At 48.1% G+C, this 23,448-nt stretch overlaps 1 protein-coding gene across 1 annotated transcript in view; it reads right to left on the bottom strand.

Annotated features, from left to right (window-relative positions):
- LOC111760785 (contactin-associated protein-like 3) overlaps positions 1–23,448 on the bottom strand; it is a 187,622-nt gene that overhangs the window by 44,464 nt on the left and 119,710 nt on the right. Inside the window, 7 exon segments of the mRNA XM_071215562.1 lie at positions 1,822–1,965; positions 12,747–13,008; positions 16,067–16,111; positions 16,114–16,212; positions 17,428–17,600; positions 18,243–18,446; positions 21,063–21,210. Of these exon segments, the coding sequence (XP_071071663.1) occupies positions 1,822–1,965; positions 12,747–13,008; positions 16,067–16,111; positions 16,114–16,212; positions 17,428–17,600; positions 18,243–18,446; positions 21,063–21,210 (1,075 nt within the window).

Below are 23,448 nucleotides of genomic sequence, written 5' to 3'. Positions count from 1 at the left end.
GTTGCGATTGGAGCTAAAAATATTTTTTTAAAAAACTAAAAAAAAAATTGAATTGTGCACTTAAAATGGGCAAATTTTGTGTAGGTTATGCATCAATAAAGCTGCAGTTAAGAAGTAAACCTCTCCACATTTGCAGGCCTCTTGGGCAGCAGCTACGAGTGACATTTTATTTTATTTTATTTTTTTTTATAATTTTTTTATTTTTTATTGACTTTGTAATAATATTACATTAAAAATATATATGTGAGGTCCCATTCAACCCCATCCCCCCACCCCCCCTCTCCCCCTCCCAACAACACTCGTTCCCATCATCTTGACACATCCATTGGATTTGGTAAGTACATCTTTGGGCACCTCTGCACCTCATATACATTGGTTCACATCATAGCCCATACTCTCCTCCATTCCATCCAGTGGGCCCTGTGAGGATTTACAATGTCCGGTGATTGCCTCTGAAGCACCATCCAGGGCAGCTCCATGTCCCAAAGATGCCTCCACCTCTCATCTCTTCCTGCCTTTCCACATACCCTTCATCCACTATGTCCACTTTTCCCATTCCAATGCCACCTCTTCTATGTGGACATTGGATTGGTTGTGTCCATTGCACCTCTATGTCAAGAGGAGGCTCAGATTCCACCTGGATGCTGGATGCAATCCTCCCATTTTCAGTTGTAATCACTCTAGGCTCCATGGTGTGGTGGTTGTCCTTCTTCAACTCCATCTTAGCTGAGTGTGGTAAGTCCAATAAATCAGATTGTAGGTGCTGGAGTCTGTTGAGGCTCAGGATCTGGCTATCACATTGTCAGTCCAGAGATTCAAATCCCCTAAATATATCTTAAACCCCAACATTAACTGCACCTCCAGCACATTGGCATGAAAGTCTTACGAAGGGAGATCCCATCTGAGTCCAGATTCATCACACATAAACACCATTTCCAAAGAGGGGCCATCTGACCTGGTAGTTAACCCCATCGGCCATGACCATAACTCCCATGGGTCTCTTTAGCCCTCAAAGGAACCAATATCTGGGGGTTGTATCTGCTTTATCTGTCTCTCTGACTCTGCTCAGTTGTGCATGAGGGCAAACCTTCTGCCAGCCTCCAGACTCTTTTTTAGAAACTCGTAGCCATATAAACTCATTTCTCCTTTCCATTTCCCCCTTACTTTAGGTCAAACAGCATTTTAAAGTCATGGTATTTTATGTAGACATGGATATTCTGCTGATCCGCATTGAACCTTCCGTATAAGGTCATTTTCCAGTTGCATCATCAGTTGGTAGTTGATAGTGGTCCCTCGTTGCCAGGGAGGCTCATCCCCGGGTGTCATGTCCCACGCTGGGGGGAAGGCATTGCATTTACATGCTGAGTTTGGCTTCGAGACTGGCCACATTTGAGTAACATGAAGGCTGACAGGAGGAAATTCCCAGGCACAAAGTTACTCTAGGCCTTGTTCTTATTTTGGGTTTATCAGCTCACAAGCATAGTCATTAGCATCAGGGGTTCACTGTTGAACCCTCACTCCCTCCCGATCCCCGCCACTGTACCTGGGAGACTGTCGCTGCTCCCCTAGGGACCACAACAGAGCACCACTGGCCAGGAACCCAGTACCCCCCCTACTGTGGTTTATAATTGTTGCCACTATGAGTATATCCAAACATTACCATGCACCCTGGACATATGTTCTGTACAGCTCCCTGTCAGCCATATATCACCTGTCATTGGTATTATACGAGTGACATTTTAAAAGACCTTCACCACCTCCGGGAGAGGCGCAGTGACGTTGAGCCCCCGGGCGCCAGCTTACTCCAAGCCCCTCACTCACCTCCCAAATAACAGGAATCGCCCCAGAAGGCGGCCCCCTGGAGCGCTGCGGGAGCGGCCGTGTCGCTGTCCACCACCACGCGCAGGTGGCCGCCCGCGGCCGCGAGGGACACCGAGTGCCATCGCCCGTCTTTGACCGCAGCGCCTAGGGGTCGAACCACAAGCCCGGTCAGCGGTGTAGACAGCGACGCGAATGCGCGGCGAGTCCCGTCGGGCTGCAGCCCCCCTGCCCTGGGAGCGCGGGACCCTTCCCCGCAGGGCCAGCCTGGGCCGCCCGGAGAGTCCCAGGGCCCAGGACGCCGCTGGCGTCCGCCCACGTGACCTTACTTTTGAGGGAAGACACGGGATGCAGTTGTTCTCCAAATTTCTGGGATTTAATGAAGAATGCTTCATGTGGTTGTCTTGCTCTTTCATGAACGGGTATTAATAATATATGCTCTTTATCTAGACAGCTTCCCTAATATTTAGAACAATATTAATAAAATATTACTTAGACGAATATTAAGTATAAACTTCTTAAAATAAAAAAGAAACTTAATAAAATATAAAATGTAAAAACAATGTTAATAAAACACAAAGTCTATATACAAAATGTACCTGTCAGGAAACGAGCCCTAATACAAAGGGTAATTTTCTGACGAGGGGACTGCGGTCATTTTCATTTCATTTTACATTTGCATTTTGCTGTATTTTCCAAATTTGCTACAAAGGCCAGGGGCTGTCGCAGTAAGCAGAGCGTAAACCCTGTTATGATTTTGGAATGTGGTGACGCTCGCTCGCGAAGCAGCCGCCACCCCAGGAGCGCGCGTGTCCGCGGCTCCGGTAGCAGGACTGGGGTGGAGTCACCGAGGCAGGGCCCCACGCCTGCGCATGCGCCGGGGTCTGTGCAGAGCGGGAAACCACGGCGTCCCCGGTGCCGCGGGCCCGCAGGGCTCCTGGGGCTCCCTCCTCGCCACGTGCTCGTGTGCAGCGCAAGGGGCGCCGCCTTGGATGGCTGCAGCTCTCTCCTAACGGGCCACTACAGGCAACACGAGGAGGAAGGCGCCCACCTCCCCTTCTGCTTCCTGGGAGCAGGGAGAGAGGCGGGAGCAGATGTCCTGGTGTCCCCCGACGCTCAGGTCCCATCTACTGTGGAAGGAGCTCGGGGCCCCTGGTGGTACCGGGAACTGAAGCTTCTCCAGACTCCCCTCCCAGCTTGGGGGCGTCGCAGGGGCCCTCGCTCCTGTCCCCAGGGAGCAGCCCACGGACTCCTGCATCCCGGCCCCTCTCTGGAAGCTTCGCAGCCCTTGGTCCTTCCCGGGCTTCCTTCTGGCCCCAGCCCGCACTCCCCAGGCCCCCCTCCCTGCTGGCTAAAATGCACTTCCTGCCTCCGCAGGGCTGCAGCCCCCCAAATCCTGGCTTTCCCACAAGCCCCCATGATGCCCCTGTCTGGTCAGACCTGAGTCCAGTTAAGTCCCTGCAGGGGGCGGCGCTTTTAAAGACAATTCCAAGGTGGAGGTGAAGGTGCCTGTTTAATTGGACATGGTTAAATCACTCATCTCTTCTATTCCATGATATAGTCAGAAATGCAGAAACTGGAATTGCCTTCCCAAGGCTTATTTTTAATAGCTGCCATTTGTCTTGAAAACAAATGTGGAATTTATAATGAGACCAATGGCAAAATGCCTTATTTTATGTTGCCTTGATTTTTAAAGTTTTTTTTCATTTTTTTATTATTTTTTTTAAGATACATAGATTACACAAAATATTACATTAAAAAAATAAGAGGCTCTCATATACCCCACTCCCCAACTCCACCCCCCACTCCTCCCACATCAACAACCTCTTTCATCTATGTGGCACATTCACTGCATTTGATGAATACGCTTTGGAGCACTGCTGCACAGCATGGATTATAGTTTACATCGAGGTTAGCTCTTCATAATACAGGAGACAACTGTCAGCCAGCTGCTTTTCTTCTAGGTCTCTTTGGCTGTTGTGTTGCAGGAAGCACAAGGGGGAGGAGATGGAGCATGGTCTGGGGGCTCCTCCCCTCTTTTGTGACACTGCAGCCTCCCTCCCCTCCACTTCCTGTGGTGAAGGAGGAGAGAGTGTGTGTGGACAAGTTCACCTCACATCAACCCTGGGCTCAGGGATGCATCACCTGTTCTAGCCATCCATCCATCTTTCTATCATCTATCTATCTACATATCATTTATCATTCATGTCTCATTTACCTATCTTTCAATCTATCTCATCTATCATCTAATCACTCCATCAATATATCTATATCTACCTATTTACCATCCATCTCTAGTTTATCACACACATGTCTATCATCTCATCTATCTATTGCTATCATCTATCATCTATGTGTTATCAATCTATATCTCTGTTATCTATCATCTGTCTTCTAGTTCACAATCTAGTTCAGATTAAGACCCTAAAAATTTCTATAGTAGAGTATTGTGGCAGCTAACCCACCATGTAGCTGACCTCTCTGAGGGGAAAATGCCTGTTACAATGTGTTTTAGCAAACGCATATGGTTGGCAAAGGGCCAACGAACCCATCTGTCCTATGTATCTTCTGATAATGGTGACAGATTCCATGTCTGGATTTAAAGGCACTTACACCTCCAGGTTATATCTTCAGGTATTCATGTAATTAATACCTTTACAATAATAACATTGAATGTTAATGGATTAAACTCTCCGGTCAAGAGACGTGGATTGGCAGAATGGATAAGGAAATAAGGTCATCCCTATGCTGTCTACAAGAAACTCACCTTAGACCCAGGGATGCAAAGAGGTTGCAAGTGAATGGTTGGAAAACAATTTTACTTGCAAACAATGACCAAAACAGGGCAGGAGTAGCTATACTAATAATGGACAAAATAGAATTTAAATGCAAAACCATTGTAAGAGACAAAAAAGACCACTATATATAATAAAAGGGATATTCTATCAATTAGAAAGAACAATCATAAACATTTATGCACCTAACCAGGGCACCTCAAAATACATGAGGCAAACACTGGAAAAACTAAGTGGAGACATAGATGCCTCTACAATTATTGTGGGGACTTTAATATACCATTATCACCATTAGACAGAACATCTCAATGGAGAATCAATAAAGAAACAAAGACTTTTAATAATACATTAAAGGATCTAGACCTATTAGTCACATACAGAACACTATACACCAAAACACTGTGAGATATACTTTCTTCTTGAGTGCACTTGGGTCATTCTCCAAGACAGACCACATGCTAGGCCACAGAGCAACTCTAACGAATTCAGAAAGATTGAAATTATACAAAGTAATTTCTCTGACTAGAGTGGAATGAAGCTGGAATCATTAAGGGCAGAGAACCAGATTAGGCAAAATATTTGGAAGTTAAACACACTCTTAGACAAACAGTGGGTCAAGGAGGAAATCGCAAAAGAAACCAGTGACTACCTTGAAACAAACAGAAAGGACAACACAACGTATGAGAACCTATGGGATGCAGCAAAAGCCATGAGAGGGAAATTCATAGCCCTTAACTGCCTATATTAAAAAAGAAAAAGAGCTAAAATCAAAGGCCTAATTGCACAGCTGGAGGAATTAGAAAAAGAACAACAAACTAGCCCCAAAACGAGTAGAAAGAAGGAAGTAACAAAGATTAGAACAGAGCTAAATGAAATTGGAAATAAGAAAGCACTAGAAAAAATAAAATCAAAAGCTGGTTCTTTGAGATGATTAATAAAATTGAAAAATTCTTAGCTAAACTAATAAAGAAAAAAAGAATGAAGATGTAAGTATATAAAATAAGAAAGAGGAAGGGGATATCACCACTGACCCCACAGAAATAAAGAGTATCATAAGAGGATACTTTGAAAAATTATATGCCAACAAGAAGGATAATTTAGAGGAAATGGGCAAATTCCTAGAACCACACAAGGAGCTACATAGGTGGAAGAAGAAAATGATAACTCAACAGAAGTAACAGGATAGAATTAGTCATCAAACACCTCCCAGAAAAGAAGAGCCTAGGACCAGACAGCTTCACAGGTGAATTTCACCAAACATTCTGGAAAGAAATAAACCAATCCTGCTTAAACTCTTCCAAAAAAGAGAAGTGGAGGGAACATTGCCTAATTCATTCTATGATGCCAATCACCCTAATAACCTGATATCAAAGCCAAACAAAGATGCCACAAGAAAGGAAAACTATAGAACAATCTTTCTAATCAGCCTAGATACTAAAATCCTCAACAAAATACTTGCTAATCATATAAAATTAGAGTTTGTCAAGTTAGACATTATGATGAAAACTTTGGCTTATAATTTAAACATTTAAAAATTATAACCCAGTTTAGCCACATGTTCAATGTAATTTGAGTTTGATTCCATGTAAGAATATTAATGTATAATATCTAATTTAAATCTATAGTAACTAACATAAAACACCCTTCTCTAGTGGAAGAATATAATTCATTATGTAATAATTCATAAATAAATGAGTTATTCTCCATAGAGCCACTATATTGAATTCTCATAACCGTGTGTAAAGTAATACCTTAATTAGCATATGCTGATTATGTGAACCATAGGTCAAAAGTTCTTCTGTAGTTTAATCAATTAATCTTTAAATGTTAAATTTACTTGCCTCACTAAATCTAGAAATAAAAATATTTTCAAAAGAAAATACAAGAACTGGTTGGAAAATGTCTGCTTAAGAAAAGAGTCAGGAATATTTTATCTTATATAAACACTTTTGCTCTATATTTATATTTACAGTTTAATTAATATTAATATAGTAATATAAAATATAAGATAATCATATTAAATAAGTAGGTGTTATTGCTGCATAGCAAACTCCTGAGTTTAGTGGCTTTAAATGACATGTCCCCTGTTTTCTTGGGGCTGGAATCTGGGCAGTTCAGCCGGGAGGCTCTGGCCCAAGGCCCCTCAAATAATCGGGGGCTGCAGCCCCGTCTGGAGGCTGGAGGGGCAGGGCCCACCTCACCGGCAGCTGCTGGCAGCCTCCGCTCCTCGTGGGCTTGTTGGAAGTGGGCTGGAGGCTGCCTTCAACCCTGGCTCGGGATGTGGCGGCCGGGAGTCGACAGAGTGAGAGAAGATGAGGTGCCCAAGGAGGGGCTTCCCGCCGTCGCAGTCAAAGCTCAGCAGGGACGTCCTGTTGCTGCTGCCAAGTTCTTTTTGCCGGCAGCGAGCCACCAATTCCAGCCCACACCCAGGGCAGAGGGTTCTGGAAGCCTGCACGGCAGGAGGGGCACTCAGGCATTCTGGCTGCTGACCACAGATGTCCCCAAAAGCTCCTTTGGCCAGACATAAATGCACCATAAAGATTTAAACACCTGTCAGTACGTATAATCTCATTCCAAGCACTTTGTCAAACCTCCATGCTGGCACACTGGCTTTACGGTGTGTGTGAAAGTAACATTCTGCCAAAGCAATTTCCTCAAGATGCTTAAAATTAGGGCTTGTGGATCCTGGGACTCCACCTCTAAATCAAGAGGGGGCCTAGATACCCATCAACAGGGTAGATGGATGCGATTCTCCACTGAATGGACTGGGGGAGAGTGTAAACTACAATGTAAACTGTAATCCATGTGGTGCAGCAGTGCTCCAAAATGTATTCACCAAATGCAATGAATGTGCCACGATGATGAAAGAGGTTGTTGATGTGGGAGGAGCAGGGGGTATGGGGAGTGGGGTATATTGGAACCGTATATATATATATATGAACCTCATATATATATATTTTAATTTCTTTGTCTTTATTTATTTTTTAATGTTACATTAAAAAAATATGAGGTCCCCATATATCCCCTCACCCCACTCCTCCCATAACAACAACCTTCTCCATCATCATGGGACATGCATTGCACTTGGTGTATACATGTCTGAGCACTGCTGCACCTCATGTTTAGTGGTCCACATTATAGTTTACATTCTCCCCCAGTCCACCCAGTGGGCCATGGGAGGACATACAATGTCCAGGAACTGTCCCTGCAGTGCCACCCAGGACAACTCTAATTCCTGAAAATGCCCCCACATCACAGCTCTTCTTCCCACTCCCTACCCCCAGCAGCTACCATGGCCACTTTCTCCACATCAATGCTACATTTACTTCCATTACTAATCCCAATAGTTCCAGAAGAGAATATCAGTAAGTCCACTCTAATCCATACTCTATTCCTCCATCCTGTGGACCTTGGGATGGTGATGTCCTCTTCACCTCTGTATTGAGAGGGTGCTTAGATTCCACTTGTTTGATGGATGCAGTTCTCTTGCTTGCAGTTGTAGGTGTTTTGGCTCCCTGGTCTGATATTTTTTAATGCAACATTCTTTTGTGATCTATGTATCTTCAAAAAAAAAGGCAATTAAACAAAAATAATAAAATAAAATAAAATTAGGGTCTCAATTGAAACCTCTTCGGAGGGCATCAGCTTCATCAAAATAAACTGCATGATGATGGTGTGTTCACGATAAATTAACGTTTTCTGAAGCTAACCTTGGAAGCCTGTTTATTGTGGAGATACTGAGTGTGATTTCTTTCTCTCTCACGAACCTATTCCTGTAAGTCCATCTCACTAATGTTCAAAGGAGTCCCTCTTACATCGCAGGAGGGAACACTAACTTGGGGTGCCCTCTTTCACCTCTCAGGGATGAAGCAGGCACAGAAATAAGCTATAGGGGCATGCGTAGAAATTTCTATTCTTGTTTTTCTTCATCTTTAGCTTTCAAATATGTTTTTGCTGATTCTCTGCTTATGCCATATTTTATCATTTTTGGTGCAGATTATTACATAGAGAAAGTAGATTCAGTGTTGGTTAAATGTTGAAGCTCGAAGGCTAAATGTACACCTCCACCAGTTTCACCTGGAGGTTCCTCTAATAACTGGCGAAGCAGCTCTCTGGTTGGGAATTCTGGATTCCACATGCAGATGTGAACGTCCCTGCACATGGTGCCCGGGTGGACTCTGGCCCAGCTATGAGGGCGTGATGCTGATCACGCCAATGACAGGGTGACTCAAAGCTGGCGGCCCAGCGGTCAGCACTGCTATGTCCTGAGGGAAGGTGTTTACATCAGACCCAGCACCGAGCAGCATGTTGGCGTGATGACAGCATTCAGGTGAGAAGGAGAGCTACTGGGCACTGTCACCATCCCCAGAGTACCTGGCCTGGAGACTGCTGGGTCCCAGGTCTGAGGGCAGACCCGGGCTGGCCGGGCACAAAGGCCCCCTCAGTGACCTCTTCATGGGTCACAGTAAGGCTTCATGCCTCCTCCTCAGCCAGCCAGGGCTCTGCGTGACAAATTCGCCACTTTCTGAGGATGTACCGAAGCCCAAGGAGCCATGATTCCACAGCTCAGTCCAGGCAGCCCCTTTCCCTCCTCCTCTCTTCCACCCACAGCATACAAAGCCCCCTTTTGCCCTGTGGCACTCAGCTCTGATGCCAACTTTCAAATCCAATGAGCAAACAAAAACCACAACAGTTAGCCACTAAGCCAGTCCTTCTCTCTCCTCTCACCTCTTTTCTATCCAAAAAGGATCAGTTATTATTTACTATTAATCAGGAATGCAGCTTTGGAATGTCAGTGCTCACCTCTAAAGGCTCATCAAAGGTTTTGTCCAACATAAGTCATTCTGTGCCTGGGGTGAGAGTGGATAATAGGAGGGGAGGGAATTCCTTCTAGATTTTCATGTCCACACTGGAGATCAACCACTACAGCCATTTTGCAAGTGGACAATTGGCATTCTGGAGTCAGCACAGAGTGGGTGCTGCGATTCAAACCCCGCTCCCCTGCTGACAGATCCACGGTCCTCCTTGCAGGGTGTCATGCCACCGTGGCACACAAAACTGATGTCGGTCATCATCAGAAGATGGAGAACTGCCACCGCCATTCACGAGAAATCAAACATGCAGGAAGACACGGCAAGCAGCAAGGAAGGATGTGCCTCCTGGGTGCACAGAATCTCCGAGACTCACGGGTGTCCGGTAAGTGAAGAGTCCACTGGGAAAGGGGAAAGGCAGGTGTGTGTTGGGACATGGGTGTGTGTGTGCACCCATGGGCACACGTGTGTGGGGGGCTGCTAACAAGTGCTTGGGTTTCCTGGAGGCCAGAGCTGATAGCAGGCAATGGGCTTTCTTAAACAATGGGAAGGTACTGGCTCGAGGTTTTGAGGTCAGAAGTCCAAAACCAAGGCATCCCCCGGGTGACTGCTTCTCCCTGAAGACCACGGGGCACTGGCCGTGGCCGTGCACGGGGCAGGCTCCCCTGGCTGCTCCCCCACTGACTCGGCTTCTGGCTGCTCCCTCCGCCTTTCTCTCTCTCTGTGACCATCCCTACAAGGTGTCCAATAGTAGGATCGAGACCATCCTGATTCAGCTGGGCCACACCATACATGAAGGACCTCATCCTAAGGTCCTGCTTACATTGGGCTGCACCCATAGGGATGGATTAAGTTTAAGAACACAGGTTTCTGGGGTACATAGCTCCATGTCACCAAAATCACTCTCTGCACCCCAAAAAAGACCTGTTCTTTCCACATGAAAAATACATTCATTGCATCAGAATATCCTAAGAACCTTAAGTCATTTCGGTGACAATGCTACATACAAAGCCTCATCAATATCAGTTACAGGCATGGTCTGCCCTGGAGCTCCATTCCACTCAGTCTGTGGACATGTGACACCTTGAGAACAAGTTGTCTGCTTCTCATTTACAATGGAAGGACAGGCAGAGAGTCAACATTTTCAGAGCAAATTCCATAACCCTAAAGTTCTAAGAGTCATCTAGGGGTTAGTGTCTTGTTCTCTTGGCCTGATGGAGCAACTGCTCCCTTTCCAAGTGCTTGCTTCAGCCACACTCCCCCACACCCTGGGGTGAAGGGCCCATGCTGCCCCAGCATTGGCATGGCCGCCAGGTCCTTCCAAAATGCCGGGAAATGGCACCATGCTCCCTGAACAACAGGGCATAGGCCTGCCCCCTCAAGAGCAGGGGTGAGCCAGTCCCCAAACACAGGGGTGAGCCTGCCCCACCAAGCGCCTGCTCCTCCAAGCACAGAGGTGAGTCAGCCCCTCCAAGTGCAGGGGTGAGTCTGCCCCCTCCAAGCACTGGGGTGAGCCTGTCCCTCCAAGTGCAGGGGTGAGCCTGCCCCCTCCAAGCACTGGGGTGAACCTGCCCCTCCAAGTGCAGGGGTGAACCTGCCCCCTCCAAGCACAGGGGTGAGCCTGCCCCTCCAAGTGCAGGGGGGAGCCTGCCCTTCCCACACACATGGGCAGGCCCACTCTCTTGACCCCAGGAGATCTCTTTGGTCCAGCCTTTGGTTTCCTCGTTTCACCCTAGCCGTATTCTTCCTTCAATTGGCCCCATTTCTGTCCCTTCAGTCCTGGCTGGCAATGGTTCCAGTCATGCACATTTCACAAAAGCCTTGTCAGCTTTGAGCACAGTGCACAGGTCCAAACCTTTAGACAGAAGGACCCTGCACAGTCCTTCCTGGGTGGCTGCATCTCCCATCCTGACCTGCACCCAAATGGCTGGACCCACGCTTGGCTAAACCTCTCCAGGAGCTCACTTCCTGGGAGCTCAGGGGCCCTGATAGAGCCTCCTCTCGCCCTAGTCTCAGAGCACAGTCTAGATAGGCTCAGAATTTTCCAAATCATCAATTTCTGGTTTCTTTGTGCTTAAGAGTTCTTAACCTTTCTTTCCTCATTTTACTAAAAGCTACACAAAGAAACCAGGCTGCCCCTTCCACACTTAGCTTGGAAATCCCCTCAGCTAAATATCTAAGGTCATCACATTCAAGTTCTGCCTCCCATCTGACTTCAGAACTCAATTTCACCAAGTTCGCTGCCACTTTAAAACAAGCATTGCCTTCCCTCCAGTTTCCAGTGACACACTCATTTCCTTCTAAGGCCTTGTTGGATGTTCCTTTAGTATCCACATTTTTACCAACAGTCTCTTTAAAGCAATCTAGGCTATTTCTATCAAGAACATCACAATTCATCCAGCCTCTATGCACTACCCAATTCCAGTTGTTTCCACATTTTTTTTCGGTATTTGCCATAGCAGCACCTCACTGCTGGTATGAAAAACTGTTTTAGTTTCCTGGCTACCAAGACAAACGCCATGCAATGGGTTGGCTTAAACAATGGGTATTTATTGACTCAGAGTTTTGAAGTCAGGAAAAGTCCAAAATCAAGGCGTCATCAAGGCAATGCTCCTTCAGAAGACTGTGGCACTCTGGGCGGGCTGCCGGCCATCCTTGGCCCTTGGCTTTTCTCTCCCGTGGCAATGAGCATGGCGGCCTCTCCTGACCTTTCCCTCCTGTCTCGGTTCCTGACTCCAGCTTCTGGACATCCCTCTGTCTCTCTGCCTGTCTGTGGCCTTCCCTATCTGGCCTCCAGGAAGAAGACCCACCGGAAGCAGCTGGGCCTGAACTGCAGCAGCCACATCAGAGGCTCTGTTTACAAAGGCCCCACTCACAAAGGTGGGTTAAGGTTAAGGAGATGGCTTTCTCCTCCAGGACCATACCTCCAGGACACCGTGCCAAGCAATCCCTGTTCCACAGGTATGCTGGTCCATGGGGTAGCATCACAGCTGCTTTGGAACACAGAGCATTGGTGTAACCATGAGTCTAAAGAGCAGGGGTCTTGTGTCCAGGACAACAGGACTCAGGCACCTGGAATCAGGGACCCTGAGAATCATGACTCAAGGGGTTGGTTTTAACATCCTACTCCCTGGGCCTGAGGCTCTGTGGGGCTGGGTTAACCCCACTCTGGTGTGTGGGGTCCTGTGGGGTCAGGCTAACCCCACTATTTGGGTATGGGGTCCTGTGGGGTCAGGTTAAACCCACTCCCTGGGCCTGAGACTCTGCGGGGTCGGGTTAACCCCACTCTTGGGTGTGGGGTCCTGTGGTTCTGGCATCTTACCTGCTGTGATGTATGTCTGGGCTTGTCCCTGGGATTTGTGCAGAGCCAGGCTGAGGTTTCCATCATTGAGAGTGAGGAAGAGGCCCCCTGAACCATGGCGAGGTCGGCTGGACAGCAAAAGCCCCACCCTGTCCTACGTTTGAAACTGGAAATTGACAGAAACCCCATCTCCTCCGGGAGTGACTGGCAGCTCTAGGAAGCTCGTGGCACTCAGAAATGTCACAGGCACAGTGCGCAGTTCTGAGCAAAAGGACACGTCTCCCTGAGAACAGAGAAAAGGAAAGGGAGATGGCTGTGGAGGACACGTCCATCCCAGTGGCGGTACTTCTGCCAGAGTTTTCACCGAGCTGGTAAAGAGTGTTCTCCGTAAGACCCCATTTGACACCCACCTCAAGACCACCCACCCAGACTCGGAGGCCAGCTGGAAGAGCCTTCCCCACTGTTCAGCACTGAATTGTGCCTCCCAGGAGACATGTCATACCCTAGCTCCCAGGCCCAGAATGCGGACTCATTTGGAAATAGGGTCTTTGAAGAGGCAATTAGATAAGACGAAGCCAACCTGGGCTAGCGAGGGCCTTAATCAAATCTGACTGGTGTCTTCAGAGAAGAGGTGCGGTCACCCCTCAGGCTGAAGTGTGGTTTGCTGGCCTGGCGAGGGGAGCGGCCGCGGTAGGCCAAGCTGCTGCCCCCATAATAGGGTGGTTGGTCGGGCCCACCGCCACCCCTGAAGGGAACTCGGCATGGGCGCAGAGTGCCCTTGGGTCTCCCCTTCTCGGCAGCCATGCTTCCGCGGCTGCCCCTCCTCCCAGATGGCACCACCCGATGCCTTGTGGGGCGGCACCCTTCTTCTTCCTTCTCCCTGCGCAGGCGCAGGGCGGAAAATTCCAGTCTGCCCTTTTCCCCTCCCCTGACAGCAGCAACAGCCAGGCATGGGCGGAAAAATCCAGTCTGCCCTTTTCCCTTCCCCCGACAGCAGCAACAGCCAGGCGTGGGCGGAAAAATCCAGACTGCCCTTTTCCCTTCCCCCGACAGCAGCAACAGCCAGGCGTGGGCGGAAAAATCCAGTCTGCCCTTTTCCCTCCCCCCCCCCCCCCCCGACAGCAGCAACTGCCAGGTGTGGGCGGGAAACTCAAGTCTGCCCTCCACCCCAGCAACAGCAGCCACCAATCCCTAAACCCTGCCCCTTCCCCCAGCAACAGCGACAGCCAATCTCTAACCACCACCCCTCCCCCATCCAGTACCGCCCACTGACCTTTCGCCGGCAACCAATCAGAACAGGGCATGGCTTCGACCAATCAGCCTTCCCCAGCCCCTATAAAACTGTTGCCTCTCCCTCAATAAAGTGGACTTGCGTGTTTACCTCGTCTCCGCGGTAGTTCTTCTGCCGTGCGCCCTCCAGTCCTGAGAGCCCCCGACAAGGGCCTGGCCTCCCTTGTCCCCAGTTCATCGTCTGCTTCTCCGGGCGACCCCTTCGTCGCCGGCTTCACCGGGCGATCCCGTCAGCCGAACCGCGCAACCCCTTGTGAGACCGATCCCTCGTCTGCTGCCGGACCGACCCCTCATCCCAAGCGGGACCAACGCCTCGTCCAGAGCTGGACTGACCCCTCGTCTGCAGCCAGACCCCACCTCTACCGACCGAGCAAGCCGCCGCAAAGAGGAGAATTGGACCCAGACAGACAGACATGGGGAGGACACCTTGTAAAGTGGGGGCAGATGTTGGGATGATTCAGGCATACGCTAAGGAACTCCAAGGGTTGCCAGCAAAAGCCAGATGCAGCAGAGGCAAGGGGCTCTCCTAGACTCTTCAGAGCAGCTCGGCCCTGCAGGCATCTTGCCTTCAGGCTTTTAGCTTGCTGCTCTAGTTGTGGCCCTTGGTTAAGGAACCCAGGAACTAAGACACCCATAACCAGAACACAGAATTGGTATAACCAAGCCCTGTGAGCCACTGCTGCCTGTTCCCAGGCTCACCAAGCCCTAGAGCACATAAACATGCTCAAAACCAGAGCACTGGGACCTTGCTTTGTGCAGGTGTGGATGGAGCAGCTGGCCAAGGCCCAGGTGTCACGAGGAGGCAGGCAGCCCCCTCCAGGAGCACCCACCAGATGCACTGGCCTCGAGCAGCCAGCTTCTGCTGCAGGGACTCAAAATGGGTTACAAAAGCCTCATCTTTCAGGAGATGATCACATTGCCAAAGCTCATGAGATTGGGAGTTTTACCAGAATCCTGTCTTAATTGGTGTATATTAATGATACAAGGGTAGAGAGGTTAAAAACTGGCCATCAGAACACCTTGAACACACCTGCCCAGCAGAGTGCTGCATCAACCACAGGTGCATGTTAGGAACTTCCTCAGCAAGATGCCTTTTCCCAAATGTCTCAAGAAGTAGCTTGATAGTTTATGAGGGAGCCAGCAATTGCTGGAAAATGTGCTTACTGAAGTTTCTTCACTTAAGAAGATCTGAAAATTCTAAAACTAATTGAGCTGGTTTTCTATTAATCTAATTTTAGAAGTTTACTCTTTGCACTTAGTTCACTGAAGGATATTAACCAACCCTTCTCAGTTTTGCTCACAGGAACAAGATAACATCTCAAAGCAAAACCAGGCAGAATGGTATCAGGAGCGCCTTATGACCCAGTAAATCTGAAACTTTTCTCAGAGACAAAAATCTTATATCCTTGAGTGGTCAGCTGAGAAAGGAGTCACGGAGACCTTGCCCCTGCACAACATCTAAATGTGAATTAGCCTCTGAAAACTAACACAAAGTTGAGTGTGCTCGAGACAACACAGGACTGAGAAATTGCACATACCCTTCTCACAATACCCCTGGTTTTTTACTTGTTTTTCTTCCTCCTTACCCCTCTCCTTTGCCTAATAAACCCTAACTGCCATTATCAGGTTGAACAGGTTTTGGGAAGATTCCCCCAGTTCCTTGGTTGTGCACTCGCAATAAATCACCTTCCCATTGAGACGTGTTCTCCTTCATGGTGCTGGATTGTGCGGGCCCTTCTGTTGGAAATAGCCATTCTTACAGTAACACCAGGGGTACTCGTCCAGAGAGTAAAGTCTTCACTCCAGAAAGAGGAAACTAAGACTTCAACCTAAAACAGCTTTCTTCACTTCATGTTAAATTCAAATAACATGCATTACATTTGCTAATACCTATCCTTACTTCCAATGGCTCACGGACCCTCGGAGGAGGCTGTTAAATAAGAATGTGAGTTACCCAATAAGAAGTGTTGGTGACATAGCATCAGATAGGAGCACGTCAGCCCTGTGCAGCCAGCACCCCTCCTCTCCCTTGGTCCCCTGGATTCTCTTACCATAACAAGGATCTCCAGTCTGTGCTGCTTGGCCAAATCAATGATATATCGTCTCCATTAAAATTAATATTTTCTAAACATCCATGAAAGTTTTTTCTTTGATATGTCTCTGATTTTCCAGGTGGTAAAATCCCTCCAAAGCTGATCTTAGAAAGAAAAAATATCAATAACATTCTTTAGTGATTTCCTGATGATTTGCTTAAAATATTCATGATTCATAGGTATAGCAGTAATAGTTATAGATATACCAATTTTGCATCATTTTATATCTGCTATGTCTGTTCATTTAAAAGGAAATTATGATATTGCTGGGACAGATGCTGGATATTATATATCTTCCCATAACCCACTGAATGTACTGGTGGAGAGTGTAAACTACAATGAAAACTATAATTCATACGGTGCAGCAGTCTTCCAAAATGTGTTCACCAAATGCAATGAATGTGCCACAATGATGAAAGAGGTTGATGTGGGAGGAGTGGGGTGGGATGTGGGGTATATGGGAACCTCTTATATTTTTTAATGTTACATTTTTTTTGTGATCAATGTATCTTTTTTTAAAAAAGGTAATTAAAATATTTTTTTTTAAAAGAAAGGAAATTACAAGACATAGTTTAAATGCTTTTGCATGCACCTGCGTCCAGTTCAGGCTAGAGCGTCTCCATCTGTAATAGGGAGGCCTGCCATTCACCCTCAAACTGGGACACTTTGGGGAGGAAAGGGGGTTGCTGATAGTGACGATTTGATGGCAGGCATGAGTCACAGGTTCACAGACTGGGGAGCAGGAACCCAGAGCAGAAGATGCTGGGCTGTGCCCACTCTCCCTTGGTGCTGGTGCTACTGCATTTGTGTGGCCTCTTTCTTTGTTTCCCCTTAATGCCCTTCCTTTAGGGCCAGGGAATCTGCATCCCTGGGGTGGCCCTTCTCCAGTCAGGGACACATGCAGAGCACCCAGCCCAGGGCTCCTCAGGTGGGAAACTCGGGGTGCAGCTTGTACTCCAGAGTGCCTGGTGGATTGGGCTGGGGCGCCCTTGCAAGGAGTCCCCGAGTCTCTTGTTAGCATCTTCCTTGTCCCTGCTTCATGTCCCTTTTGCCTTGTGGGTCTCCCTGGGGCACAACTCTAGGTTAGAGGCTGACATCTGGGGCACCAGACCCAGGAGAGCCACTGTTGGATTAAGTCAGCTCTTCCAGGGTGGCCTGTCAGATGTGACAGTGGCCAGTATCTGTTGACAGAGACTATTAATCTTTATGCTGGTGGTGCATTTATTTCAACCTGTGGAAAAATGAATCCGTGGAAATATTATGCTGGTATTCTAGTTACTGTACTTTTCATCTGTGTGATGGGAGGGGGCGCGTCCCACCTCGGCGTGGAGATCCAGTTGGCCCAGGTCTCCTCGGGGGCTAAAGTGTCTGGCGTGTCTGTCCACCATGAGTCTCACGTGCCAGCAGGAGCGCTCAAACACCACCGAGTGCCAGTGCTCACCATCCAGCAGGCTGCCCAGTGTGATGCGGGCTGGAGCAGGTGCGGCATCACCTGGGCAGAGAGGCGAGAGCTCAGTGTCAGGTGAATTCAAAACCAGTGCTTCCAGGTGCCGCAGATCCGTTCTCCGCACTGCTGATGGCTTCACTGCCCCCGGAACACAATCCCACCCACCCTGCCCCACTCCACCCACGATCACTCTTTGCACTATGGCCACCGGCGGCGCACCCATTTTCCGTGGAGTCGTCTCTGCTGGGAATGCTAATTAGTGCCCCTGCATCCTTGTTCCTGGTGAGCGGGGGCTCTCCACGAAGGCAGCTCTGTCCCCGGGAGCGCGGGCTTCTGGAGATGTGCTGGGTGGTCATAACTGGAGGTGCCACATCATCCAGGGGGCACCACAGTACCCTGTGGGGGCCAGGCACGCCCCACAGTAAGGAATTAAATGGCCCCACGTGCCAAAAGCACCGAGGTGGAGAGATCCTGGCACAGACTTAAGTAGTCGTATTTGGATGATGCAAGATGCTCCAACGAGAGCCTTCCTGTACGATCCTTACATCGCAAATGATTTTCACATGAAAACAGTTGGGGTGTGTAAGTACATCTGTAAAGACTGTTAAAAAGACTAGGTAAAAGGTGCTTTTATGTAAATTATATCTAAGAAATCAGAGTACTGTGCTCCTTTCCTGATAATTTTACCTGAATTGATGAGTAAAAAGAGTTGTCCTTTTACTAACTGGAGGGTGATACAATCTCCATTTCTCCCTTCTCTGTGGAATAGAATCCCATCACTGTGCATTGTTTTAAATTTAAAAGAAACGATGTCTTTTACTGGACTCCTAGAATTTTGAACAAATCTGTAAAGCAGGGAGCTTTTTCCATCAAAATCAACCACCTCCGATCCTACAAAAAATATAACAAAAGTTATTCTAAATATTAGCATGCGCCTCATGAAAGCTTTTAAATGTGTGGCGTCTTGCATACTGCACACTTACACAGGCTCATAGACACACACAGGCTTGTAAACACATGCACAGGCTTATAAACACACAAACACACATACAGAGGTTCACAAATGCACACACAGGCTCATAAACACACACCAGCTCACAAACACACATGCCCACATGCGCAATTCTGGCCCTGTCATCTGCTGATATTGTTTCTTTCAGGAGGTGTCAATTTTCCTCAGTTCCTCATTAGCCTTTCCTCTCCATTTTTTTGGGGGGCAAAATTCCTGTATAGAAATACTGTAAAGACTCCATTTGAGTCTCTAGGGTCTCCAAAAGACTAGGAGGCTGGGGTCTCCTGAGCAGGTGGTTTCTGTCTGTCATGGCCCGTGTCACCTGCGCAGCTCACTGCTACACCACTCGCTCTCAGCTGCATCCTTGGACGTTTCTGGGGTTTGCATCCCCTGCTGAAGACTAGACTCTCTTGTGGAAACAGGTCCGTCGCTCCTGGACCGGACCTCCCAAGGCCCACAGGTCCGCCCCCTCGGAAGAACTGCTTAGCCTGCCTGTCATCATCCAGGGACACTCTCAGCCCTCGGGTGCGGTCCAGGTGGACCTCAAGGCCCTCCAGGGAATGGCTCCATTTTCTCCAATGGCTGAGCAGTAGCAGGGACAGCAGGTGGCCCGGGTTCACTCAGCAGCTCGGGGCTGCCCCGCCAAAGGCCGGGAGAGACGCCCGAGCACTGAGGTGCCACCTGCACCACAGACCTGAGGCACCACCTGAGGCGCCAGGCCCCATCCTTCAGCTTCAGCACTTGCCTGACCCTGCCCAGGTCTCTGGCATTTGTTTCTATCTGAGGGCCATCCCCCTTATAAAAGGAACAACTGCCCTATTGTCAGAAGGCCCCTCAGTCTTCATTGTGCACATTTAAATGAGGGGCAAAAAGGAAATTATTCTTGGAAAATTCACCTGTGGACTCACTTAGGGTGACAGGGAACCTCCAGTGTTCTCAGGGCAGGAGACCCAGGAGGTGCAGAGCTGTTTATAGGGACCCCCAGGTGATGGTGAGGAATTGGGAGGGGTGGGTCAGGACCTGGGAGGGAGAGCTGGGGGGGGCATCCAGATGGGCAATGGCCCCTCAGCAGGGACATGGCTGGGAGGGGGCCTTGTGGCACACTTGAGAGCCTGTGCTAGCATGTGGCTCTTGGGGTCTTGGCCATGCACTGTCTGCTCAGCCACGGGAGGGTCTGGAAAGCGAGATAAGCTGTGGATGGGCCCCAGTGAGCACTGAGCCCCAGGCTTTGGGGGGGGCCCTGCTGACAGGGCTTGAGGGCCTGTTGTCAGATAGGCTCCAGGGAGGAACTATCGGGCGCCTTCGAGGGACCCTCAGGAGGGCAGAGCACGAGCCCACGCTGGCCTGCCTGCACCTGCCCTCGGGGCCTTGCTCTGTTGCTGGCTTTAGCCCTCAACCTAAATAACTGATGGAGCTGCGGAGCTGAGTCCTTTGGTGAATTCTTTACCTGAGGTTGGACCCCAACCTTGCAGCCAGGTGTGAGTGGATTCTGCCTGCAATGCATTGAAAGGTCAATTCATTATGGGCTGTCTGCGGCAAACTTAAAAACCAGTCGCAGACCAGCGAATTGAAAAGAACCATGACTATAAATTATCCTTCCTGTTGATAAAGATGCTGATTACTTCAAGTAGCTATTAGATTATCAAAACAAATAATGTAAAGCTTTTGTAAAAATTTGCATTCAGTGAGAAAGCTCATGTATCTTATAGATATAATCATTTCCATGCAGGGTTTCCTGAAAGCTGACAATTATTTCAAGATTTCCTCCAGGGTGAACTGCTTGAGAACTAGCCTGAAGTCTTCTGCTTGAGCCATTTCCACTGGGCATCAGGGTAGTAGAGGCACACCAATAAGCCCTTCAGACAAGGTCTACACATGCTCCGCCCTCAACATGCTAACCACCGGTCGGTTGGTGCAAAGTTGGTATTGTCCCAACTTCTGGGGGCTGTTAGCAATAGCACTCCTCCACGTGAGGCTGGTCGTAAAACATCGTTAGACACTCCAGAAGGTCATGTGCTGCTTCCGTTGTTTTCTGGCTCCAGGGAGCCCCTGGGTGTTCCTACAGATCAGTGTCATTTCAGACTTGGAGGAGCTCTTCTTGATGTTCTCCTTATCAAGGTGCTGTTTCTCCCTCACATGCTGATTCTGCTAAACTTGGGGGCCCAGCTGGACAGGGCACACAGGGTGACGTGGGTGCTGCCACGAGAGTAATGTGGTTAAAAAGCAGCATGTTCCTGAAGGCACATCCTCACTCCACCTGCTTCTACCTTACCTCAGGTCACTCACTCCACCTGTATCCACACTCACCTCAGGGAACTCACTGTACCTGTGTCCACGCTCACCTCAAGGCACTCACTCCACCTGCTTCTACAGTCACCTGAGGGCACTCACTCTGCCTGCATCTCCCTCACCTCAGGGCACTCACTCTACCTTCGACCATGAGCCCCGAGGGTACTCACTCTACCTGCATCCAAGTGCACCCCCGGGGCACTCACTGTAGGCACATCCATACACCTCCATGCACATACCAATCTGACCATCAGGGTTCCAGGACAAGGGCAGGAAGCGCAGGTGCTGTGTCTCCAAGGGTGTCTGGAGCTGGTAGTGCAGGACGCTGTCTGCATTAGAGTTTCCAGGAAATCGCTGGAAAAGAGGGAGAAAGGTATCAGTGCACCTGTGGGGTGCCTCTTCACTCATGAGAGAATTTCACTTCCTATACCTTGACTCTTGACCCTTTCCCTCTTATTTTCTTCTCTTCTTCCCTGTGATGGTTAGACTAATGTGTTAATTGGCCAGGTAATGGCACCCAGTTATTTGTTCGAGCAAGCACTGATACAATGGCATTTCATAGACTTTAATCATCAATGAGTTGATTGCATAATGGCTGATCATATCTACAATCAACTGAGGATATCACTGTCAGCAATGAGTGACTAAAGGATATCTCATCCAATCAGCTGAAGTCCTTAAAAGGGAAGTGATTTCTGTAATCAGGGAGAGAATACCCATCTCTACTTCAGACTGACAATATCAGAGCCCTGCTTTGCAGCCTGTCCTGTGGAATTTGAACTTGTGCATCCCTATGTCATGTGAAAGAGTTTGATAAAATCCCATTCTATTTACAATTATCTCCTGTCAGTTTTGTTTCCCTAGACAATCCTGACTAATACAGCTTGGTAACAGGAGTGGTCCTTGAGTATGAGAATCTTAAAAATGGAATTTCTGAATTGGTTCTGGGATTTTTGTAATTGGTTCTCTACTCTGATTAGATCCAAGGACACTAATGACTTTGTTTCCAATAATCAAGAGTCCACTGAGAGTCTATGGTGTGATTTGGCAAGAGATATACAAAATATCACCACTGGATATGACTACTTCTATGCTTACAAGAGACAAGGATCTGGGTGACAGTGTTTTTAACACCTTAACAGAGTTTTGTGGAGTTTAAAGATACAATAATGTTGGCTGGTTCTTCCTAAATGCAGTGGATACAGTAAAAAAGAAAGGGATGAAATTGAAGGCCTCAAATATGCAACTTAAGCATTGCATGAATGATGTGAAAGTTTATATGTGTGCTCTGAAGTAAAATCTTGTTTTGTGCAGCTGCGGACTTGAGATCTCTGAAAACCAGACCCAGAACCTCACTGCATGAGTACCAGAGTTACAATGGAACTAAAATCTCAACTTTGCAGAGTGCCTGCTATTAAAGTGAGAGCAATGGTTGGAAAGGAGCAGAACCCTGAGGATTGGGAAGGAGACATATGATGATGATATCTGTGGGGACATTGAAAACCTAAATTTGGCTTAGACATGCCAAATGTAATGGTCTGCCCATGGAGACCACCCAATATCAAGCTTGTATCACCCAACCACCAGCCTGCCGCAGGGAGTCCATTCCTTTTCCCTCCTCTGAAGAAACCATCACCCGACCTCTACCCTGCCCTGAGGAGTCTACCATTCAACCTCCACCTGTAGAGATTAATCCTGTCTCACCTGAAGAAAATGCAAAAGAATGCCCTGAGGTCAGTAGCTTGCAAGGTATTTCTAATCCTTCTCCTTACCCACCCCCACCACCCCTCTTCTCTTCCAGACTGATAACTAGACTAAAATCACAATGGGTCATCAAAGGCAAAGTATAAAGTGTGACCCATGAGGAAGTACATTATACTCTAAAAGAACTGCGTGAGTTTTCCAACTTATATAGTCAGAAATCAGGGGAATATGTATGGGAATGGACACTAAGGGAATGGGATAATGGCAGAAGGAATATGAAGTTAGATCAGGCTGAATTTACTGATATGGGCCCACTAAAGAGACTCCGGATTCAATGCTATAGATCAAAGGGTTAGAAAATGCTTTAACAGTCTATCTGGGTGCCTGGCTGAACCAAAAGATGGCCTAGCATGCCTGAGGCTGAGATGCCCAATTTATCCTGGTATTCTGCAGTTGAGGGGATCCAAAGGCTTAGAGAGATTGGAATGCTAGAATGGATTCACCATTTAAGACTTGCCCATCCACCCCAGAAATGTTCAGAGGACCTACCTTTAACAAGGACTGTGAGAAACAAATTTGTGAGACTAACTTCATCTTCCCTGAAGCTCTGTGGTTGTTCCTCTCTGTAGGCCAGATATTACTGTGTAAGAACTGCTGTCATGAAACTATAATATTTAAACACTATGGGGATGATCAGCTCTCAGGCTGGCAGACAACAAGTAGCAGCACCTAATTGCCAAAGACAAGGTGAGTGTGGGTATCACAATGAAAGGTAGACTCGAAGCAGCAATCTAGAGTCTGAGTCCCATAGAGCTATGGTCATCACTAACAGATCATGGGGTACTTAGAAATGAAATAGATGGGCAGTCTACTAAATTCTTACTTGAT

This window comes from Dasypus novemcinctus, chromosome 6 (genome assembly GCF_030445035.2).
Source record: "Dasypus novemcinctus isolate mDasNov1 chromosome 6, mDasNov1.1.hap2, whole genome shotgun sequence".
In the NCBI taxonomy this organism is placed as follows: Eukaryota; Metazoa; Chordata; class Mammalia; order Cingulata; family Dasypodidae; genus Dasypus; species Dasypus novemcinctus.
This window is presented reverse-complemented; position numbering and strand designations above follow the sequence as displayed.